The 22227-nt window shown below is 37.6% G+C and overlaps 3 protein-coding genes and 1 non-coding gene across 4 annotated transcripts; 1 reads left to right on the forward strand and 3 right to left on the reverse strand.

The window, feature by feature from the left end:
* Nucleotides 1-452: 452 nt before the first annotated feature.
* On the forward strand, nt 453-5667 carry LOC103403780 (serine/threonine-protein kinase PBL27-like). The gene is made up of 5 exons (XM_008342613.4): nt 453-966; nt 1698-1894; nt 2110-2299; nt 3922-4313; nt 4449-5667. Exons 1-5 carry the CDS (start codon nt 819-821, stop codon nt 5076-5078), a joined length of 1557 nt encoding a protein of 518 aa, XP_008340835.3. The 5' UTR covers nt 453-818; the 3' UTR covers nt 5079-5667.
* A 274-nt stretch (nt 5668-5941) lies between these two features.
* On the reverse strand, nt 5942-13849 carry LOC103403781 (ISWI chromatin-remodeling complex ATPase CHR11). The gene is made up of 25 exons (XM_070815685.1): nt 13505-13849; nt 12659-12793; nt 12447-12553; nt 12093-12205; nt 11880-11977; nt 11527-11706; nt 11217-11438; nt 10857-10991; nt 10494-10776; nt 10329-10402; nt 9970-10190; nt 9779-9866; nt 9593-9686; nt 9318-9506; nt 9172-9203; nt 8961-9034; nt 8789-8878; nt 8607-8676; nt 8445-8499; nt 8300-8358; nt 8061-8226; nt 7196-7374; nt 6887-7102; nt 6359-6460; nt 5942-6252 (listed from the first exon to the last, which is right to left on the reverse strand). The coding sequence occupies exons 1-25, from the start codon at nt 13730-13732 to the stop codon at nt 6235-6237; spliced, it is 3228 nt and encodes a 1075-aa protein (XP_070671786.1). The 5' UTR covers nt 13733-13849; the 3' UTR covers nt 5942-6234.
* On the reverse strand, nt 6601-6719 carry LOC139193231 (5S ribosomal RNA). Its single transcript, XR_011577646.1, has one exon. It is a non-coding gene; the product is annotated as a 5S ribosomal RNA (ribosomal RNA).
* A 2127-nt stretch (nt 13850-15976) lies between the features above and the next one.
* On the reverse strand, nt 15977-17340 carry LOC139193001 (uncharacterized). The gene is made up of 5 exons (XM_070815956.1): nt 16994-17340; nt 16712-16811; nt 16577-16628; nt 16381-16485; nt 15977-16197 (listed from the first exon to the last, which is right to left on the reverse strand). Exons 1-5 carry the CDS (start codon nt 17338-17340, stop codon nt 15977-15979), a joined length of 825 nt encoding a protein of 274 aa, XP_070672057.1.
* Nucleotides 17341-22227: the final 4887 nt, after the last annotated feature.

Below are 22227 nucleotides of genomic sequence, written 5' to 3' on the forward strand. Positions count from 1 at the left end.
CAATATATAGTGTACCATTCAGAATCCGTGCATGCTAAAAACTTCTCATTCGTCCAAATAGTTTTTTGATACAGTCAAATATCGTTATTATTCCGTTTAAATTATAAAGTTGAATATATTAGTTGATATTTTATCAGAGATATTTTCAAAGTCAGGCATAGAAAATTTTTCGTCAAACTTTATCATAACACGTAAAATAAAATAACATATAACTTGCCTATAGAATATTAATAAAAATTTCTCTACCCCAAAGGATAAAAAGTTAAAAAAGAAAAAGCATAACCAAAAAGTAAATTTCTTTTTTCTTGTTGGTGGCATAAGGGCATCTTCTAATTATTCCAAGAGATTAACATTACGTATGAGTAATTAGCTCCTAATGACTACATAATCCTACAATTAATTAAAATTTAATCCCACTCTTATTATTTCATTATTGTTGGTCTTCATATTTTACATAATTTTTCTCCTTTTTTTTTTTTAAACTTGTAATATTTTTTTTCGTGGGGGTGGGGGGTCTTCTTTTTCTTTACCTTCTCTTCTTACACCACGCCAGTTTTTTTCTTCGATTTGTTGATCTGCTTCTTCAGACATGTTGGTCTCGATCTTCTTCTTAAATGGCCACTTGGGATCCTAGTGAGAGAGAGAGAGAGAGAGAGAGAGAGAAAGTGGGTGAATTTAGAAATTTTGATTGGAATTGGGAGATTGGGTTGTGTGTGTGGACTGTGGGGAAGGAGGTAGGTGATGACTGATGAGTGATTGTTGAAAAAGTTTTGAACTTTTTGTTGGGGGAGATTTTGATTTTTTGCTTGGAGTTTGATATGGGTGGGTGCTTTCCTTGTTTTGGATCATCCAAAAACAAAGAGGGCAGCGGTGGCGGTGGTGGTGTCAAGGAAGTGACCAAGAAGGACTCATCAGTTAAAGAAGGCTCAGCTGCTCAGTCTCACCATGTTACAAGAGTTAGCTCTGGTGAATTTTTCTCTCCAACTTTTTATTTCTTCGAGTTGTTTTTCTGGGTTTCTTTGGTTTTTGATTGGTGGGTTGTGGTTCTGCTGAATTTTGTGTTTTTGGGTGGTTTTTGTGGTGTACCGTGATCATGGGTTGTTGGTAAAATATGTAGTAGGGTTGATCTGATGCATCTGTGGTTGTTGTTGGATGGTTTTGGTTGGTTTGGTAATTGGGGTTTTTATGGTTTCTCTGTTGGAGTAATTCCTTAATTGTTGATTTTCTTATATGTGTTGTTTGAATTTGAACTTGATGGAGTTGCAAGTCAATCAATCCCGGAGATCTACAATTAGTTCCTGAAGTTTCGAGCATTTTTCTTTCGGTTTATGGCGTTTTGTGTTCATTCTTTAACTTCCAGATGTACCAAACATTTAGAAATTATGTTAGTTTTAAGCTTTAAATTGACATGGTCACAGAATAACTGTTATGACAATTTATATGTGCCCGGTATGCAGTAATTGTCGTTGTTAGGGATCTTGAATCTGAGGTCTTTGCTTGTGCATTCACATTGAAGTATCATTTGGGCCACTTCAGTCCTTAGCTTTCCTCGTCTTTTTTTGTTTCTTTCCAATTTTATGAATGTCCGTTAGGCTACTGAATAGTTTCTATAGCTTCAGAAGTTGTTCGCTTGGCTCTATGTATTTTAGTTTCATTGTTAACCAAACCCCTTTTCAACTTCTTTGATCCTTTTTCAGATAAAAAATCACGGAATGGTTCTGATCCTAAGAAGGAACCACCTATTCCAAAAGATGGACCTACGGCACACATTGCTGCACAAACATTTACCTTCCGGGAGCTCGCAGCTGCAACAAAGAATTTTAGGCCAGAATGTTTGTTGGGTGAAGGTGGTTTTGGACGCGTTTACAAAGGTCGCTTGGAGAGCACAGGACAGGTACGTACATTGGTTCGAAATGAAATGGAGAAACATCACCATAGCATGTTTAAGTATTTTTCTGAGTCTTGATACTATCTGTTACATTTAGGATCTTATTCAGCATTTTCTGCATTGTGGTAAACTTGTATGCAGAATTCATTTGAAGCATCAATTGCTGATTTTCCATCTAGTAGTCCATGATCGATCTCTCCTATGAATTTATTTGTTTCCAGGTAGTTGCAGTGAAACAACTTGACCGGAATGGTCTTCAAGGAAATCGAGAATTTTTGGTTGAGGTTCTTATGCTTAGCCTTCTGCATCACACAAACCTTGTTAACTTGATTGGCTATTGTGCTGATGGGGATCAACGCCTCCTTGTTTACGAGTTTATGCCCTTGGGATCCTTGGAGGATCATTTACATGGTCAGATCGAATTTCTCTTATTACCCTAGAAAAATATACTGACATGACTCTTCCCTGATTTAGTGGCGAATGGCAATGCATCTTATCTTAAATGCATATTCTCGATAACTTGTTGTGCCTGTGTTAGTCCTCGAATGTTAGTTTCCTTAAGGTGATCTTATAATCTTGCAATAGTATTTTAGGGTTTGTTTTTATGGCAACATTTCTCACATGAAACAAGAGTTAATCAGGGATTCAGCTAATAAATTACCGTCACTGAAGTAGATCAAATGCTGATGAGTGATGATTAACAAGTCATTCCTGCTATTTATTTGACCATTCTATGTATTTAATCTAACTTGTGCTTTTAGTCTGTACTCAACTGCTGGCATAATCCCTTGGTTACGCTGCATGAGTTCCTTTCTTGGTCAAAGTCATAGCGTTGTGCAGTTTTTCCGTATTTGATTATGCTTTCCATAGTGAGATTGCGGGATTCAAATCAGAAAAACCAGTGATTAAAAATTTTGTTGGAGACAAACATGGGATTGCTTTAAAATGATTAAGTTTTGTAACCCATCCATCTTTCTCCTCATCGGTTCATGACGTCTGGAATAGCTCTTACTTTGAGTTTATTGCGTTGACATGACATTGTGTCTGTTATAGTTCTGGGCTTGTTTTGAGTAGTGAAAGTTCGAAATTTCATCTTTTTCATATTTGACAGTCCTTGGACTGTACATTTAGGATACTAGTAGGCCAAGAAAGGCGCACTGTGATGCACATGGGATATGCGCCGAGTCCTGTACGTAAGGCTGACATGGTAGTAAATGCGGATTCAAAATAGAGGAAACAGTTAATCTAATTGCCACATTGTCGTAGAATACAGAAGGGATATTTTTACTGTGTATTTACTGTCTGATGCCAGATACGTCTTATGTTGCTGAATGAATGATAGGAAAACTGAATGAATGAAACCAAAATTAGGTCAGTAAGATAAATGCATGGAAATAAAGGAATAGACATTAGATTGTTTGCTTTTCTGATCAGTTGAGGGTGATACCTGTCAAAGTTACAGTTGACGGTAATTTTTCAAAATTGATTTTCCCATCGGAACAGTGATTGGATTCAAGCTCAAGGTATCAAAAGGACCTTCAAAAAATTGTTGGAACAGAAAAAAAATGTGTGAAAAAGGCCCCGAAGTGAAGCTAAGTGGCAAAAAGGTTTTTAGTCGAGTAATATAGCTCCAAAGATATGAACTACTCTTTCGACAGTCAACTACCCAGACCTGGGTTCAAGTGTACCAAGGATCTCTAGGAAACCTTTCACAGTACTTACAAATGAACAACTAAATATTGCTATGTAAAAGAAAGAGCATGTTAACTTGAAGGTTAGTGGCCTTTGCTGCAAACTGATTACTTTTGTAGCATCTAACTTTCGAATTCAGTGCACTGGGAAGGGCCAGTCAACACTCTGCTCAGTCATATTGCCAAAACCCCAAAACCTAATTTTGCAGTATCATTATCTATTTTTTTGGTGAACAATTTCTTCTCCCTTCAAATCTCTTTATTACTTACAAATCTGAAGTTTGTTTTCGATGTGTACAATTTCTTTAAATCATCCACATTGCTTCTCTTTTACTTTTTCAGATCTTCCATCAGACAAGGAACCCCTGGACTGGAATACAAGAATGAAGATTGCGGCGGGTGCAGCTAAGGGTTTGGAATATTTGCATGATAAAGCAAACCCTCCCGTCATATACAGAGACTTGAAATCGTCAAACATCCTTCTTGACGAGGGTTTTCACCCAAAGTTATCTGATTTTGGGCTTGCAAAACTAGGTCCCGTTGGTGACAAGACACACGTCTCCACACGTGTGATGGGAACATATGGCTACTGTGCTCCAGAGTATGCTATGACTGGCCAACTGACTCTGAAGTCCGATGTCTACAGTTTTGGAGTCGTCTTCCTTGAACTTATTACAGGGCGAAAAGCCATTGATAATACCCGAGGTCCTGGAGAGCATAATCTTGTTGCATGGGTAAGTATGCATTTGTCATTTTTATAATTTTGGTTAATATTTTTTCAGATAAGTTTTCATCACTCCGCGAATTCACTTGAAACAAAGCTGTCTTTTTGTTTTCGTCTTCTCGTTTTGTGGATATTCGGTTTACAGGCACGGCCACTCTTCAAGGATCGTAGGAAGTTCCCGAAAATGGCTGATCCGCTATTGCAAGGCCGTTACCCAATGCGAGGGCTCTACCAAGCTCTTGCTGTTGCAGCCATGTGTTTGCAGGAGCAAGCGGCTACAAGGCCTCTAATAGGGGATGTTGTGACTGCTCTGACGTACTTAGCCTCCCAAACATATGATCCAAATGCAGCCAGTACTCAAAGTAACAGAGTTGGTCCATCTACTCCTAGGCACAGGGATGAACGAAGGAACGTGGGAGATGGGCTAGATAGCCCAGATGACTCTCTACGTGGTGGGCGACAGGGTTCACCTGCTAGGCATAAAAACTCACCTGATTTCAGAAGACGAGACCCCAATAAGGACTTGAATACCGCCGCAGAATTAGGGAGGGTTGAAACTGGCACTGGGTCTGGGAGAAGAGGAGGTTTAGATGGGTTGGACCGACAAGAGTCTCAGAGAGACAGCCCACTAAGTGCTGGGAGAGCACGGGAAACTCCAAGAAACCGTGATCTAGATAGAGAGCGTGCAGTGGCTGAGGCAAAGGTTTGGGGTGAAAATTGGAGAGAAAAGAAGCGAGCAAATGCGATGGGTAGCTTTGACGGTACAAATGAGTAAATGCAGCAACAGGCCTAGTAAAATCTTCTTCTGAGGAAAAATGTATTGTAAGTTTCTGGGGGACGTTGCGATGAAAGAGAAGATTACGAGAGCTGCTTTCATCCTTTACGGTATTGGTGTCCATGCTCACCGAGGGAATAAGTATTCTGTCATCCTCCGGCTTTGGCTATTGTTTGCTTGTGATATGTCATTCTTGTAGTTGAGTATGGAAACTGAATGCTCGGGTATTGCAGTAAAAGGAAGAAACAAGGTAAGAGAAAGGGATTGGAGGAATGGGGCTAGTTTAATGATTTTCGGGTAGCGCCCGACAACGATGTATAATTTTTGCCCCGTATGATGTGTAGCCTGTACGTTTTGGGGAAGTTGTGGGTTTGGTTTGGATGATGTTGTTGCATCTTTTGTACTCTCATACAATCTCGTGTATGGATGGATTTCTGAGTCATGTTTTCGGCCTATACAGAAACGTCGATCCAATTGTTTTTCCCATGTAAATTTCTCTCCTTGTGAAGTTATTTTCCCATATGTTTTTATTTTTATTGCCTTCATTGTTCAATGTACAAAATTTGATATTGCAAAACATTGTTTTTCATGCTTGGTACTTCGTTGCAACCCCCTTGCTTTGTACTTCATAAACTTATAGCTTGACCACCAAATCGCATCGTATGCGCCTTAGCCCTTGCTAGAAAACCATAAACGAGAGAAGCCCTTGAGTTCAGCATAAACTATGCATGACACTGCTCTAGTCAACTTAACTAACCACACGTCTATTAATATCATCAAACTTTTAGAAGAAATATACACTGCAACCGCGACGGAGAGGAACTACAGAGATCATATCCTCTCTACACATCAAACAAGCAGTATACCAAAGACATACATCTCATTGAATGACATGCATGGTGTTCAAAACATTGTGGGCAAATCAGAACTAGTCTCTACTTCTTTATACATATCTTTATAATTCGGCTAACCCTAACGCTACTAAGGTCACGGTCACTACTCCGATCACAGGTAATGTTGAACCTGACCGTGATCCGAAAACCATCGGGCAAAAAATATAAAGACAAAAAGCCTAAACTCTAATACTCCGTGCTTTTCGATGTCCAAACATCCGATGTCTCGAGCACCCAAAAGCATTCAGGATGTTTATGTTTGATCATTTCCTCTTTTTTCCCTGCAAAATAAGACCATAAATTGTTTCAGTTATTCAAGCCATCAGCCACCCCTTACAGGAGATTAAAAATCAACACACCGTACAACTCAATAAAAGAAACACATACCGAGTTGACATAATCATCCATGGTTAGTTGCTTCCTCTTCTTTCCGGAATTTGGGCTCTCAGTCGGCTGCCTGCCCATGGCCCGCTTCGATGGCGCCATGCTCTGAAACAAAACATGATACATGATAACGCATCCGCTAATTTGGGACATTTCTTTAAAACAAGCATGGTACTAGACCAGGAACAAACACAACACAACAAGACACAACAAAGCCTTTTCCCACTAGGTGGGGTCGGCTGTGGGGGGTGCAACACGAGGACTTCCCAAGCGGTCACCCATCTTAGTACTACTCTCGCCCAAACTCGCTTAACTTCGGCGTTCGTATGGAATCCGGTGCATGTGAGTTGGTATGATCGCAACCCAAGGATTCGACGTAAGATAGGAATGCCAGGTGTCGACTACCTGATGCCCTTTCCCTCCTCCTTTATCCGGGCTTGGGACCGGCAACTAAGATAAACTTACACAGAATGAAAGAATAAAAAAATAAATAAAGTACAGAATAAATGTGTGCATTTGAAGCCTTCAAACCTTAGCAAGCTTCTTCTCTTTGCGGGCCTGCCTCTCCCTCTCGTCGTATTCTTGGTTCTCTTTCTCCACCAGCCTAATTATTGTATCACACCTCCTAGCGAGTTCCTGAGTTGTGCGAGACTTCACAAACCAATCAAAACGAAACAAGGGTGATGTGCGGAATTCTGCCTTCAACTCGTCCCAATTCCCATACCCAAGTTTGTGAACCATGCATAACTGTAGTGAAATAGACATGAAAAACCACCAGAGATTAAACATAAAAAATCAGAAGTTTGTATAGAACATAAGCTAGAGAGTCCCAAACTGTACCATGAAACGATCGCATTCTTCATTGTACAACTTCCCCTTGTTCTGACCATACTGGATCTTCAATTCCAGCCATGGATTCTTGTAACGATCCAACTTCTTCCCAATGGCTTTCATGATCTCATCTTTGCGGGAAATTCTAGCCTCACCTCTTTCAATGTTCTTAATGATCCTATCATAATCTGAAAGCACCAATAGAGTCAACAATTTGGAATCTAAGGTTCCAATCACAACAGCTCCCTAAACAAAACTAAAAGACATTGTATGTATAATGTGCATATATATATGTGTGTGTGTGTGTGTGATATTTCTACATACACACACACACACACACACACACACACACATGTAAGCGCCCCTAGTCTCGTTAGCTCAATCACAAACTATAGCTTTTTCTGATTTCCCAACCAATGAAAAGAAACTCAAGCATCTACCATGTGCTTGAGTTCATAACTCATAAGAGATCTAGCTTGCTCAGAATCTGAGATGATTTGTTGGAAAGCGTACTCAGAAAGGGTGCTTAAGCAATAAAAATCAGTGATATCAAATTGCCTATCTACCACAAATCATGGTGAGACATTAATATGCTCAAGCACTGAGCAATACAAGCCATAAAAAATCCAGTCATATGATTTGAAATTCAATACCTGGACAAATGGAAACGAAATAAATTTTTTTGGTCGGATTATTTAGATTTAAAACCAATTCATGTTGCATGTGGATAGTATATTTAAAAATTAAGGATATATTTAGATTTAAAGCCAATTCCAAATCCTGCCTTCCAACGTTTCCAAATAGAGCCCTAGACTTTAACCAACAACATTGTCTACCTAAAGCTACCAACACATAACTGCTGGATATCGCTTACCATTTAACTCCTTGTATCTTTCTTTAAAAATCTTTGCGTATCTTTCAACTTCCTCCTCTGTTTTCCCTTCCATCTCGGCAGCAATGCTTTTTATGTCATTACGGCCATACTTCTCACAGGCCCTAATGAAGGTATTAAAATCTCTTCTACTCCAAGTAGAGAAACCCTGAAATCCACCAATGAAAAAGCTCAATAAAGAAAACCTCGATGAGAACATCTGCAGCATATATTATACTTGCCTCTTCTAACAGGCTTTCCTTTTCTTCCACCTCCTCAGCAGTCAAAGGATCTCCAAGTTCTATACATTCGAATACGCAGTTAGCAGATGGAATAGCAGAAAACACAAAAGCACATTAATTGAATTCATATGAAAACCATAAATACCTTCTGGTTCCTCCACCTCTATTGTATCTTTCAACTGATTCTTCTGATGAGTTTGCTGAGAATTTTTTGAAAAAATAAAGATAGATAAATAGGCTGCAAAGGCATATATCTCAAGCCATAAATAGAAATGAATATAAATTATAATAGTTCACTTATACATACCATGAGGAAACGTACTTCCTTTTCATACAGCTCATTCAACCTTTGTGTGTGGAAAAATTGGAAATCATGTCTGGAGACAAAAAGGCAAGAATAGATAATAAGTATTATTGAACATTTATAAAAGGTCAAAGAACATAACACAGATGAGAATCAGTCAACAACCAGCTTAAGGAGGCGCTTACAATTGAGGCATGCGTGGAATTCGAGGCTCTCTTGGTTTTGCTGGAGCACCTTGGCGCATTGTTTGCTTAAAGTATTCAGACTCTGAGTAACTAATAATGAAAGCACAAAATTCATACTTAAAAACTAGAGAAAATAAATGCAAAGTAAAGAGGCAGACAGGTAAATCCATACTTGCGCTTCCGCTCTCTTTTTGGTGGTTCAATCCAGTTATCACTAACAATTTTCTTGAAATCAAGCTTGTCATCCTTCATCAGGTAAAAAGATACACATAAAATGAGTTATAAATCACAAAGACGAACAAAACTACGGTAAGCCAAATGAAATAATACCATAACCATAAAAATTTGATCGAAGAAGAAAATTAAAAGAATATGGTACCCACCTTTTCATCATCAAAGTCATACAATTCAGCAGCTGTAGAAACAGCACCAACATTAGAAAATTGCAATTTCCATTTTAACATCAATTGCAATAACAAAAATATAATCTAATGCATAAAGGAAAGTAACAATAAATTGACAAACATACTATCATCCATCTTAAATTTGATAGCATCTTCAGTAAATTTCTTCATCTTTGCATCAAGCTCAGCAGTTGTCTCTTCTCCTTTAGCAATAATCCTATCAATGTCCTCATCTGTAATTGTGCTATCCTTGGAACTGAAGACCATTTCAGCACCAAACCTCACCATTTGAAGTAATTCATCTTTATTAACAGCTGCATACAACAAGAACAAAATTAAAGGAAATAAATTTGTGCATATGCTCGCTTAAAAGATCTTAGAAAAAAATTGTGTTCCTTACTTTTTTGCTCCGCTAATCGCCCTTGTTGAATCACCAAAGCATCAAGAGCAAGCTTTTTATAAGCCCTCTCAATAACTTTTTCCTCAATAGTATACTGTTTCAAAGTGTAAATGATGCACAATGAGAAACTACCCATATACAAATATTACATAGTTTGAAATGTATCATGTCAGAACACATTCATACCTCAGTGCAGAACCGGAACACTTGAACTTCTTTCTTCTGACCAATCCTGTGAGCACGATCTTGTGCTTGCAAATCAACTTGAGGGTTCCTAGAACACATGTCACATATTAAAGCAATATCAAACACCAGAGGTATAGACATGCAGACAGAACAATGACCATCGGTATAAAGAAAATGATAAAGATGCTCACCAATCACTGTCATAAAGGATGACAACATCTGCAGTGGCAAGATTAATACCAAGTCCTCCAGCTCTGGTCGATAGCAAAAACACAAATTTCTCACTTCCAGGCTTGTTGAAGGCATCAATGGAAGCATCACGATCTTCTCCGCCAGTATTGCCATCAATGCGACAATACAGGTACCCCCGCAACATTAAATAATCTTCAAGGATATCTAGCAGCCTAGTCATCTGACATTTAAACCAAGGAACCATACAACAGAATTGAGATACATCTCTGGGCATGCATTGCAATTCGCAACATATTTGCTTACATTCACATGAATTCATACCAATAAAAGTATAATGATTTCACAGAATGGAACTAACCTGTGAAAATATTAGGACCCTAGAATCACGCTCTTTTAACTTTGGAAGCAACTTATCCAAAAGAACCATTTTACCTACAATTGAAAATTTAATAAGGATGTGTTAGATGATCAAACAAACAATATGCATCAATGAAGTCAATGCTTTACAAAATCTCAAGCTTACCAGCATTTGTGATAAGATGGTCTCCGGTCGTATATGGAGGCCCAGGCTCAGCACCTTGAAAAAGATAAGGATGATTACAGCATTTACGAAGCTGCATTGCTATGTTCAGAAGGCGTTTACGTTCTCCACCAGCGTTAACAACTTCAAGATCTTTTTGTAGTAAAGCCCTGTAGTACTGTTTCTGCATTTGTGACATGCCTACTTTGAGAATTGTTTCTTTTTTTGGAGGCAAACCTTTCTCAACATCTGACTTCAACCTTCGAAGAAGAAATGGCCGGAGGACCTTAAAGAAGAATAAATCAAAGTGAGATATTGCAATGATAAAGCAGGGGCACCAAATACTCAAGATGACTTTAGTCCTACCTTGTGAAGCTGTTGTACAACCTCCTGCTGGTCGTTCTCACCAGATATTTGAAACCATTCATCAAAAGTTTCAGCAGAACTAAATATCTCTGGCAGAAGAAAGTTAAGCAGAGACCATAGTTCGTGAAGATTATTCTGCAAGCAAACCATGGAAAAATAAAAAGCATGCTTAAAAAGAAATATTCTTGCTACTTAGAAATTAAATTTAACCCAGGTTACCCTCGAAAAATGACATCGAAGAAAAAAAAAATTAGAAACTTTCAAGTGCCATGCTAGGTATGCATAAATAAAGCATCACCAAACAAAATTAATCCAGCATGTAGCATGTCCCATAAATCAAAGAAATATCGCAATTCATACCTGAAGTGGTGTACCCGTAATTAGGAGGCGGAAGTTGGTATTATACAGCCTCATGGTTTTTGAAAGCAGTGAATTCTCATTCTTAATACGATGGGCTTCATCAATTATAATATAACGCCAACTAAAACGGCGTAAGCAAGTCTTCTCTTTGATGGCCATTTCAAAACTTGTGACACATACATCAAAATTCCCGGCAACCAGAAGGTCCTCACGTATATGCTTCTGCAAGATAGCGAAAGAAATGAAATATTGAGCAGAGTATCCAAAACTTTTATAACTCATGCATACAAATCACACCAGAATGACTTACTCTTTCATCAGGATTACCAAGAAATTTCACAGCACGCAAGATGGGGCAGAAACGCCGAATCTCATTCATCCAGTTTCCAAGAGTTGACTTTGGAGCAACTACCATATGAGGGCCAGTTATTCCTCTAAACTCATGCAGGTATCCCAATAAGGAGATGGTTTGCAATGTTTTACCAAGCCCCTGATGGAAGAGAACAAACGTACTCATCATTAGGACAACAACAACAACAAAGCCTTTTCCCACTAAGTGGGGTCGGCTAATTCATCATTAGGACAGCTCACACAAAATAAAACACAATTCATACATGGAAGAAAGGAAAGATTTAACCCTATTAGCCGCAAATCAGTGCTTACCATTTCATCTGCAAGGATTCCATTTATACCATTTTCATAGAGTCGTATGAGCCAGTTCAATCCAGCCAGTTGGTAATCCCTCATCTTCCCCTGAATACCTGAACAAAAGGAAAAAGGAAAAGCAAGTCTAAAACTTTAAACTGTACCTAAACAGTGAAGTAAATTTTAAAGCAGCCTTCAGAAAATCAACTAGATTTAAAAAAAAATTCTCACAAGAAGGTTGTGTCAACAGCCGGGTGGTTCCAGCCCCAGCCAACCCATCTTCTTCCTCCTTAAGGCATTCTTCATCCTCTTCCTCTTCAGTTAATTTTGAAGCATGACGACCTCTAAATTTGTGATTAAACAAGTAAGCACCAGTAAGAACTTTTAAAATCTTAATTCCCTCATGCAATAATCATAACCAATTAAAGGCAATCATTCTACTTTTTTTGACACAAAAGAAATTCTAGCTCAAAATTTTGACTCCTATTTATCTCTTGAAGGCAAATATACTACCGAAGACAATAATCAATGACCAAATAGTATAGATTATGAATACGCAAAGACTGCAAGAATTAGTGAACTTACTTTCCCTTCACTTTCTTCTGGGATGCAGACTGGTCACCTTTAGCAAAATGGGCAAATAACTCTGTCTGCCGCAGAAGATACTTCAACCGCCCCTTCCCCTTGTTATTCTGCAATTAAACCAATACAAAAAAATCAACTACCTTATAAAAGAGACTACATATCCAATAACAAGTACAAATGCAGCGCAATATTAACCCTTCCAACGCACTCACCATGTCAGCCTCAATGGCTGCATTTTGTGCATCCAATATTTCTTGAACCTTTTGTCTCTTCAAATTTTGCATGTCTCTAAGCCTAGCCTTTTCCCGTTTCCCAATTTCAGCATTACTCAAAATAGCTTCATCGTCCTGCATGAAAGACAGAGCCTTTGGTCAGAAAAGGTAAGCCGAAATGCTTTGGCACTTACACCAGCAAACCTTAAAGAGTCAAACCCAAGTACAATGATGCCAATGCCAACTATTTTTTTGTTTTTTGGAAACTAGTGTATCCGAGTCACTAATAAATAGGCCCCCCGCCTGACCCCACAACATTTGCGGAGCGAGAAACTATAGCATTTTTGCTAGGTGGGTACCGTAGAGTCGAACCCCAGCCCACTTGGGAGCAAACCAAGGACCTGACCGCTAGGCCAACAACTCTTAGGTGATGCCATTGACAACTATTATCCACCAAAAGCCAAGAAATTTGGAGAAGCTTCAGTACTTCCGGTAAATGCACAAACTATGACAAAAAATAACCACTTGCAAAGTTCCAGTACAAAGAAACTTGTTTTTCTTCAAAGACCACTACGCAAAACAAAACAAAAAATGCTGTGAAATCAATTTAATAACCCCAGGCCAAGGCATTCGTTTCTCTCCTTACCCATTCTTCTATCCCAAAAATGGGAAAAAGCAACCAATCCCTGTACCACCAAAACCCCAGCGCAACAAATTCCCAAACTTCAATTTGAAACAACCATAACACACACAAGCAGTAACACCTCACAGCTCAGATCCAATGAAACGAACGAACAAAGCACGACCGTAGACAGTACCGCAATGGCAAAATCGTAAATGTCATACCTCTTCCTCCTCCAAGCCATCATCGCCATTCTCATCGGCCACCATGTCATCGTCGGAGCCGGGGTAGTTCTCGTCGTCGTCGGAGTCAGCGGTGCGAGCCACGGCTTCGAGCTCCTCCTCGTCGACCTCCTCCTCCTCCTGGTCGTTAATCGGCTCTTCCTCCGACGAATTAAAGCCGTTGGATGGGGCTTCGTCAGACGACACCTGCGGCTTCGAAGCTCTCGCCATGGCGGTTGTTAATTTTCTCAGATCGAGGGTTTCGTGAATGAAAGAAGAGAAGAGTGAGAGACAGAGCGGAGAGAGAGAGAGAGGGACCGAATTTAAATTATAGATTTTTTAAGCCTCTGGGCGAAAAATAATGACCAAGTTTAAAACTTCGAAAAATGAGCGAGAGTGGGGCCCGCAGGTGCTTCGGCTTGGATGATGTTATTAAATAGATGCGTTTACAGCCGTTCGATTTGGAAATTGAGATGTGCGGTTCGGAAAATCGTTGGGTGGGAAAACTAAGAATTTCACGCCAATTACAGGAAAATCTGATTTCCCGCTCTTGTTGTTGGTCATTCTACGGGAATGAGGATCCTCTCCGGATCCTTATTTTGAGATTATCGAATCACATTCGTTCATCGTACATCATACGGTCAATTTTTATTAGGTATTGTTTATATTTAATTTTAAATAAAAAAATTTACAATAATTTCTGATCACACGATATATAATAAACATATGTAATTGATGGATTCCCGAGATCTGAAGAGGATCCTCATTCATTCTATGGTTCTACCTTATGGGTCGGGTTGCCGAGTGGGTCCATCGGCTAATTTTTTATTTCTTTCCTGGTTTGGGTGCCCAATCGGTGGGTCAACCAGCTCAATTTTCTTTTAATACGATGTTATTCTATATTTGGAGGCAACAATTTGTCAACTCATTTTATTTTTCTTAACACATGAACCTTATACGAGGAGGCAATGATTGTGCAGATAATGTACGATATAAGCTTTGAACTAAGAAGAAAAATCTAATTTTAGAAGAAGAGAAACACAAAGAAGACTACCATGACTCAATTGTTCTTGGACTTTGGTTTTAGCGAAGAAAAAAGATTTATCTCTCTATTTCCCATGTGACCAACTACCTATTTTTCTTTGTTTTAATTGTTGTTCAATTAGGTTGTGCAACCTTAGCCTTTTACTTTTTATACCACATGTTTGACATCGTTATTTCTTTTAGAATTCATTATAAATTCATACAACTTTTGAAAAATATTTCGTAAAGTATTTAACTCGTAATCACTTGAACTTTTATCTTATACCATCAAAATCACTAAAATACTACAACAAAAATTATGATATTTTTGTATGTTATATGTTAAATAATAAACTTAATTAATGTTGGAAATTTTGAGTAGAATTTCATTGTTCCACATTGGTCACTACCAAAAGGTTCCTCACTTTATGTGATGTGAGCAAGGTCTAAAATATCGATGATATTGGAAATATCGGTAGTCCAAAAACACGGAAATTTCGATGGAAATATCGGGATATTATCGATATCGATAAAAATTGAATAAAAACCATGGAAATTGTAAGACAAACTTGGAAATTTTTATTGAAACTTTGCAGGATGTTTATTTAGTCAATTATCTATTAGTTTATCACAAAACATTGGAAGGAAATGCATTGCATGATGGATTTAACTGATTTAAGTTGATTATATAGTGAGCTGGCAAACACTGTGAGTGTAGAAAATATATAATAATTAATGAAAGAAGTTTAAACACACCATAATCTTTTATATATAATGAATTAGTACAATATTTTACACTTTATACATTGCATGGTAAGATACATGAGTGACTTAGTACCACATAGAATTCCTATGAGTTTAAAAAATTTCACTATCTTCATCATCTCTATGTGTAGAGTAAGTGTATTGTGAAGAGTAGTCATCAAATGATAAATCCCCAAAATAGTTTTACATGTAATTGTTAACATGCCACCTATATGGATCCGAGATTGATTGACATTGTCCATAAGCAAAATCATTTGAAGATTGAGTCTCAGATTCTTTCCATGAGTCGCTCAATTCCATCCCAACATGAATGGGATATGAAGGATAGGGAAATGGTTGGTTATGAGGATAACCATGGTTGCTACTTCCCACTCCAACAGAGTCCAAAGTTATAGATAACGAGTCATCTTCTTGACTTGACAAAGTCCCTTTGCCTCTTTCTCTACGAGTATAGTCTTTCCCTCTGGCACCAATTCCTGGTCCTGCCCGCCTACTGCCATGGTCGTCATCTTGTGTTGCATGCGTGAAGTTCGCCTCACCAGTGAAAAGGCTCATAAATCCAACATAGTTTCTATATCCACCACTACCTCCAGTTCCACACTATCCTTCATCATTCCCACCTCTGGTGGTAAGCGAGTCTCTTGATCTTGTACTAGAGTTATCATTAGTATCAGCAGGATCTTGTGGTTATGTAGGATTGGAAGAAGGTGGAATTCCAGTGTTTTTTGGTCTTGGGAACAGAAGTTCTTCCAAAGAGTCAGCGTTGCTAGATCCCACCTCATCCTCTAATACTTTTTCTACATTTATCCCTTCATTACGTGCTTCTTCAGCAACTCTTAAAACTGGGTTGTCTTCATCATCATCATCTAAATGAAGAGGTCTAATCCATTGATAAAGTTGGTTACCCTCTGTATCATCATCTTCAGCAACAATATCAAACAAATCTAGTGGGTCACCACGGTTGACATGATATATTTTTGCTTCCTTATCTCGAATTTGAAGCTTCATGTTGTAGTAGCAATAAACTAATTTTTCCAACCTACTATGAGCCAACCTATTTCTTTGCTTTGTGTGTATGAGTGCAAATGTACTCCAATTTGTTTCACAAGCAGATGAGGAAGCTGTTTGTGATAATACTTTGATTGCTAACTTTCCAACAGTTGGTGCATCAGTCCCATACATGATCCACCAGTCAGCTATAATGAAAAACAATGTTGATAAGCCTAATAACTCCAACAAATTCTATTATAAACTGATAGTGAAATATGTTTACACTCACTAGGAGACATTTTTGTTCGAGCAGCAATTGATGTTGGTTATCCAAAAGTTCTTCTTGCATCTTTAAACCATGTTAGCTGAATTCAATAAATCGTGTTAGTTTAATCTAACAATGTAATTATTATAATTTAAGTAATTGTGTACCTCATTTCCAAATTGGCCAATTGCTGGTGATGTAGGGTCTAATTTAGAGTATACATTATGTACAGCAAGTATAAGCGTACCATCATCTCTAACACCGGGCCTGTATTGGTATCGAGGATTCAAATAATATGCTATTCAAAGAAACACATACTCTAATAAGAGAAATAATACTTATGCAACTAAAGAAATGAATTACAAATTATGACATAATTTATACATGCTGCATGCAAATCGTGGTATAATGTTTTATACCATCGGTTATCAATTATCTTTATGACCCACCTTGCACCATGTCTTATTTCCAAGTCCTCATTCACTACAAGTATCAACTCATATATTGCCCCCATAGTAGGATACACTTCTGTGTCAACAATCCGTAAAACTTTGTAAAGAGGTTCAACCACTTGGCACACATGTTCTGATTGAGTCCAAAAAGCATGATTAAGCACTATACTTTCCACCATACGACCTGCATTTGAGCGGTTGAAATTGTGGTTAGCCCAATCGTCACTAGTGAATAGTTGTTTCAACCCTACTTTCTTCTTAAGTAAGCTGTCTAATGCAATATAGTTGGTGGCGAATTGAGTGGTAGCTGGATGAATAATTTCTCCTTTGCAAAATTCACGCATCTTTGCCAACAACCAACCGTGATTGTAAATATAATTTGTGATCGTTCTAGCTCTTTTTACGACATTAGCAATATTCTCTCTTTCCCATGGCCTCAAACATGAGATCAATATAATGTGCTGCACATGATGTCCAAAACACATTATGATGCTTCATTAACTTTTTTCCAGCTTTGACAAATGCAGAACCGTTGTCGGTCATGACTTAGACAACATTATGCTCTCCCATCTCCATGATTACATCCCTCAATAATTTGTAAATATACTTGTAGTTCTTTATATGGTTTGAAGCATCAACGGACTTCAAAAAAATTGTCTTTCCCTTGGAGTATACCATGAAGTTTATGCTAGACAATCTAGTCGGGCCAGTCCATCCGTCACACATAATTGTGCAACCATTAGTTTCCCACTTTGACCTCAACTTATTAACATACTCGCCAATGTCTTTATACTCTATTTCCAAATATTTGTTTCTTACCTCATAGGGAGTGGGAGGTTGTATTCCAACACCGGCCTATTGACATCCCAATACCATATTTTTGAAATGATGTGATGATGCATTCTCAGCAGAGACATTTTCATATATAAAGAACTTGCTAATTAGACACCCCATTCCCTCATTCACATTACCTCCAGTGAAATAACTCCAAACACTTTTTTGACGTGCTTTGGATGACTTATATAAACTTGGGGCTATTGGTGGGTTGGTTGTGATTCTCTAACACTTGCTCCCCGTCTCATTTGTGCACCACCACTTGTCCCGGAACCTTGTGCTCTATTAGGAATTTTATGAAGGTGTTCTCTTTTCCATGCTGACTGTTTGGAGGCACGTAATACTTGTTTGAAATTGCGTCGTTTTTCATGTCCCATGTCATCATCACATTCGTCTTCATCGTCATCATCATCACTGTTAACCGCTTGGCCAATGACTTCTCCTCGTAGCCCAGCTCGAATATTTTCCATTCCATGTGTTTTCTTTTTCTTTTGGTGTTTTTTATTTTTTAATAATGTGATGATGAATGCCTTCACTTTTGGGGGGACATTATCGCATCGTTAGACATCATTTCCTGGATCTAATCCACTAAGATGGTACTTAAGTCGTGTCACTCCGTCACTCTTTATTACCCGACCACAATATTTGCAAATTGTGCCATGTTTATTTCCATCTATTGGGTCTCCATGTTCTCAAGCTGGATCACATTTAGTAACTCCACTAGACATCTTAAATGTACCTATATTTATTTTTCATGGAAATTAGGCAATTATTATTTGGCCAAAAAATATAGTAATGACTAGGGGTGGGTTCAAAAAACCGAAAACCGAAAAAAACCGAAAACCAAACCGAACCGAAACTGAAAAAATCGAACCGAACGAAAAAACTGAACCGAATTGAAAAAACCGAACCGAACCGAATTCTTTTGGTTCGGTTCGGTTTTATTGATCTAGAAACCGAACCAAACCGAACTGAACCGAATTAATTAAATTAATTTTTTTACTTAATTATTTGTTTTGGGTATTATTTTCTAAACCGAATTTGTAAGTTAAAATGTGCTAAACCCAATGTGTTGCCAAACTTTAAGCTCAAAATATTAAAAAAAGGCCTATAAAAACTCTAAACCCTAACCTATTATTTCTCCCCCATATAAGGTTCCAGAACCAAACCTCTTCTTGAAGTACCTACATCCATCTCCATAGCACTGTCTACTTCTGCCCCAGCTTTCTTTTCCAAATCTACTCTCATATAACATGTAACAGAATCCATAAACATTTATTTCGAGTAGATTACTTGGGTAATTTGTGATGAAAAAGAATCCAACACACACTAAATAAATCCACCAATGCATTACTTTTACTAATCAAGTTGTCAACATGCAGTTACAAGCAAACAACCTTGATCTTTGAACAACATCATACAATTTAACTTTTCTAAGTCATTTGTACGATTTTTGTGTTGTGAGGTTGTTAGTTTGGACTTTGGAAGACTTGATTGATGATTTTAGTTGAACTTTAAATGTTTATTTTCATTGTCTTTGATTCTAGTTAGAATGCTTATGTTATGATTGTGTTGGATATGTTAAAATTTAAAATTTCAATGTTTTTCATTTTTTGAAAAAAAACAAAAAACAAAAAACAAAAAACCGAAACCAAACCGGAAAAAACCGAACCGAAAAAAACAGAATCGAAAAAAAAAATGAACCGAACCAAAATTTCGGTTTGGTTTCGGTTTTGGCAAAAAACTGAACCGATTTAAACCGAACCCACCCCTAGTAGTGACAGTTATATAAGAGAACCTAAATAATAAAGTTATTCTACAAAAGAATTAAATAGAAAGTAAAGAAAATGATTGTAAGAATTTAAGTAATTATAAAAATAATATGGAATAATAAAACCTAATATTAATGAATAACAATCTAATTTGATAATAAAATAATAAATAAAATTAAACATATTAAAATTATCCTAGGGAATAATTATACAACATTACTTAATTACTTCAAAAAATTGACACGCAAGTATTATTTGGTTCTTAGATCACTTGCACGGGTCCACACAAATTTTGTTGTTGTTGTATAAATTACAATAATATAAATATAAGTTTGTAAACTTACCTTAAATATGGAACCCTTTGTGTAAAGGCCAAATAGAATCTGTGTGGACCAACAATAAAATAATAATTACATAAATGTAACAAATCTGGAACTTTCGATGTCGTACGTAGCAGCAAAACCTCAACGATCCTTTGCAGCTTGCCGTCTGTGAATAAATGAGAGAGAAAGAAGGTATTTAACATTTAATTTGAAGTGGCGCGAGCTGCAGATCTATTTATTCAGTTTGAAGCTCTGAAAGGGCTCTGGAAAGGCTCTGAAAGGGCTAAGGGAAGAAGAAGAAATGAAAAGGTGTAATAAAGGTTTTTCAATTTTCGAAGGGTCAAAAAAGGTGTGATGATTTGATACTTCACCTCTGGGAATGTGAAAGAGTTGGAAGTAGGACACGGTTTTGAGTATGAAACCACCACTACTTTTTGTCTTTTCAAAATTTGTAAAAAGTTTGAGATTTATACATATAATATATATATATATATATATAGCGTTTAGATTTGTATATAGGGTTTGGGGGATTTATATTATATATATATATGTTATATGAATTATTTGGATGTTTTTTTTTCTCTCGGATAACACACACACACACACACACCCTCAATCTCTCGATCATTTTCCCTCATTCCTCTCCTTATTACTTCTCTGATTCTCCCCCTATCTCTTCTCTGCAACTCTCATTCCCAGAGCAGACAGACAGACACACACCCCACTTCCCCGTGTTTCCCCCTTCCCCAATCTCTCGAACCTTCTCCCTCATTCCTCTCATTGTTTCTTCTCCCCCTATCTCTGCAACTCTCATTCCTGGAGCACAGACACACCACACCCACACCTCACCGTGACCTCCACCACAATGGCGCACACTCTGGCGAGCACCATCACCACATGTGGACAGTTCTTCCTCTCTTTCTCACCTCCAGGCGAGCACCATTAGGCAAGGGGAGGCCTTGTTTAGGCCATACGAGGCGGATGATCCATCAAACCCGGGCGGGTTTTGGGATCTAGAGAAAAGAGATTGTTCACTTTGATGGGTTTGAGCATGGATTGCAGAGAAATGCGCAGATCTTGGCAGCTGCGATGATGGAGCCTTGGCTACAGTTGCGACGACGGAGGCTCGGCGATATTATCGATATTATATAAACGATAATTAAGTGGATAAGTGTGAAAATATCGCCCTCTAAAAAAAAGATATTATCGGCGATATTTCGTCGATAATATCGATATTTTAGACCTTAGATTTAAGTGATGAACCATAGAGAATAAAATTGGGCTCAACCTTGAGTTTGAGCTTTGAGGTGTACTAATTAATTGATAATTAATATATAATTATAATTAATTATAAAAAAATGGGTCATGGGGCTCAGGCTCTAATAATTAAATTCTTTAATTAATTAATTATTTTTTTACCAATAGACTCATTTTTTTCAGATGAAGTTTGAAGTGTGGTAAAAGAATGCAGAGAGCAAACACCCCTCTGAGAAGATGTCTCCCAACAAATGCATCCCTTTTTCATAGTTGTTGCAAACATGTATAATCCTATTATATATACATCCATTTGCATGACATTTAGAACACAGAAAAACATAATTATTCTTCTACAATCCAAAGCATTCTTACAAAGAGAACCATAAAGAAATTCACCAGAAGTCAAGTTTTTGGGTGCTGGAATTCTGACTTGATCGTTGAATCCTGGTGAAGCAGATGTCTGTAGAATTACAACCATTGAGTAGGGGGTGAAATATCTGTTTCAAGGACATTGTAGTATGCAAGCCTCAATCTTCAGTTTATTAGTTTAATATTATTTTGTTGTTCATACTCTGTTAATATAGTAGTTCACATTTATTATTTATTAACATATATAAATTTATCAATTATTGTTGATATTTATCCAACATTACAAGCATAGTTTTTTTAAGTGTAAATAGACACTTATTTATATGAATATAATAAATTTACTTAAATATGCTTAGTCCATTTAGGCCCCGTCTAGGCGTATAGGCATTAGGCCTGACCTGCTGCCTGACTTGCGCATAACAACTACCGCACGATGTTAAAATCCTGGATCTGTCACTAATTCTGAAGATGCACCTCCATTGCTTCTCTATATATGCAGTGATAAGATTTCGATGCATATGGTCAAATTACGTACGTGGCATATTGAATGCAGCAGTGGTGTCCGGAAATGAACGTATAAAACAATATTGTCTTCGTTTGCATGTTAGTATATTGAAAATTTATATTAATTAATACGCATTTAGATGGCATATGATAACAATATCTGTCTCTAATT

Source organism: Malus domestica, chromosome 16 (assembly GCF_042453785.1).
Source record: "Malus domestica chromosome 16, GDT2T_hap1".
Lineage (NCBI taxonomy): Eukaryota > Viridiplantae > Streptophyta > Magnoliopsida > Rosales > Rosaceae > Malus > Malus domestica.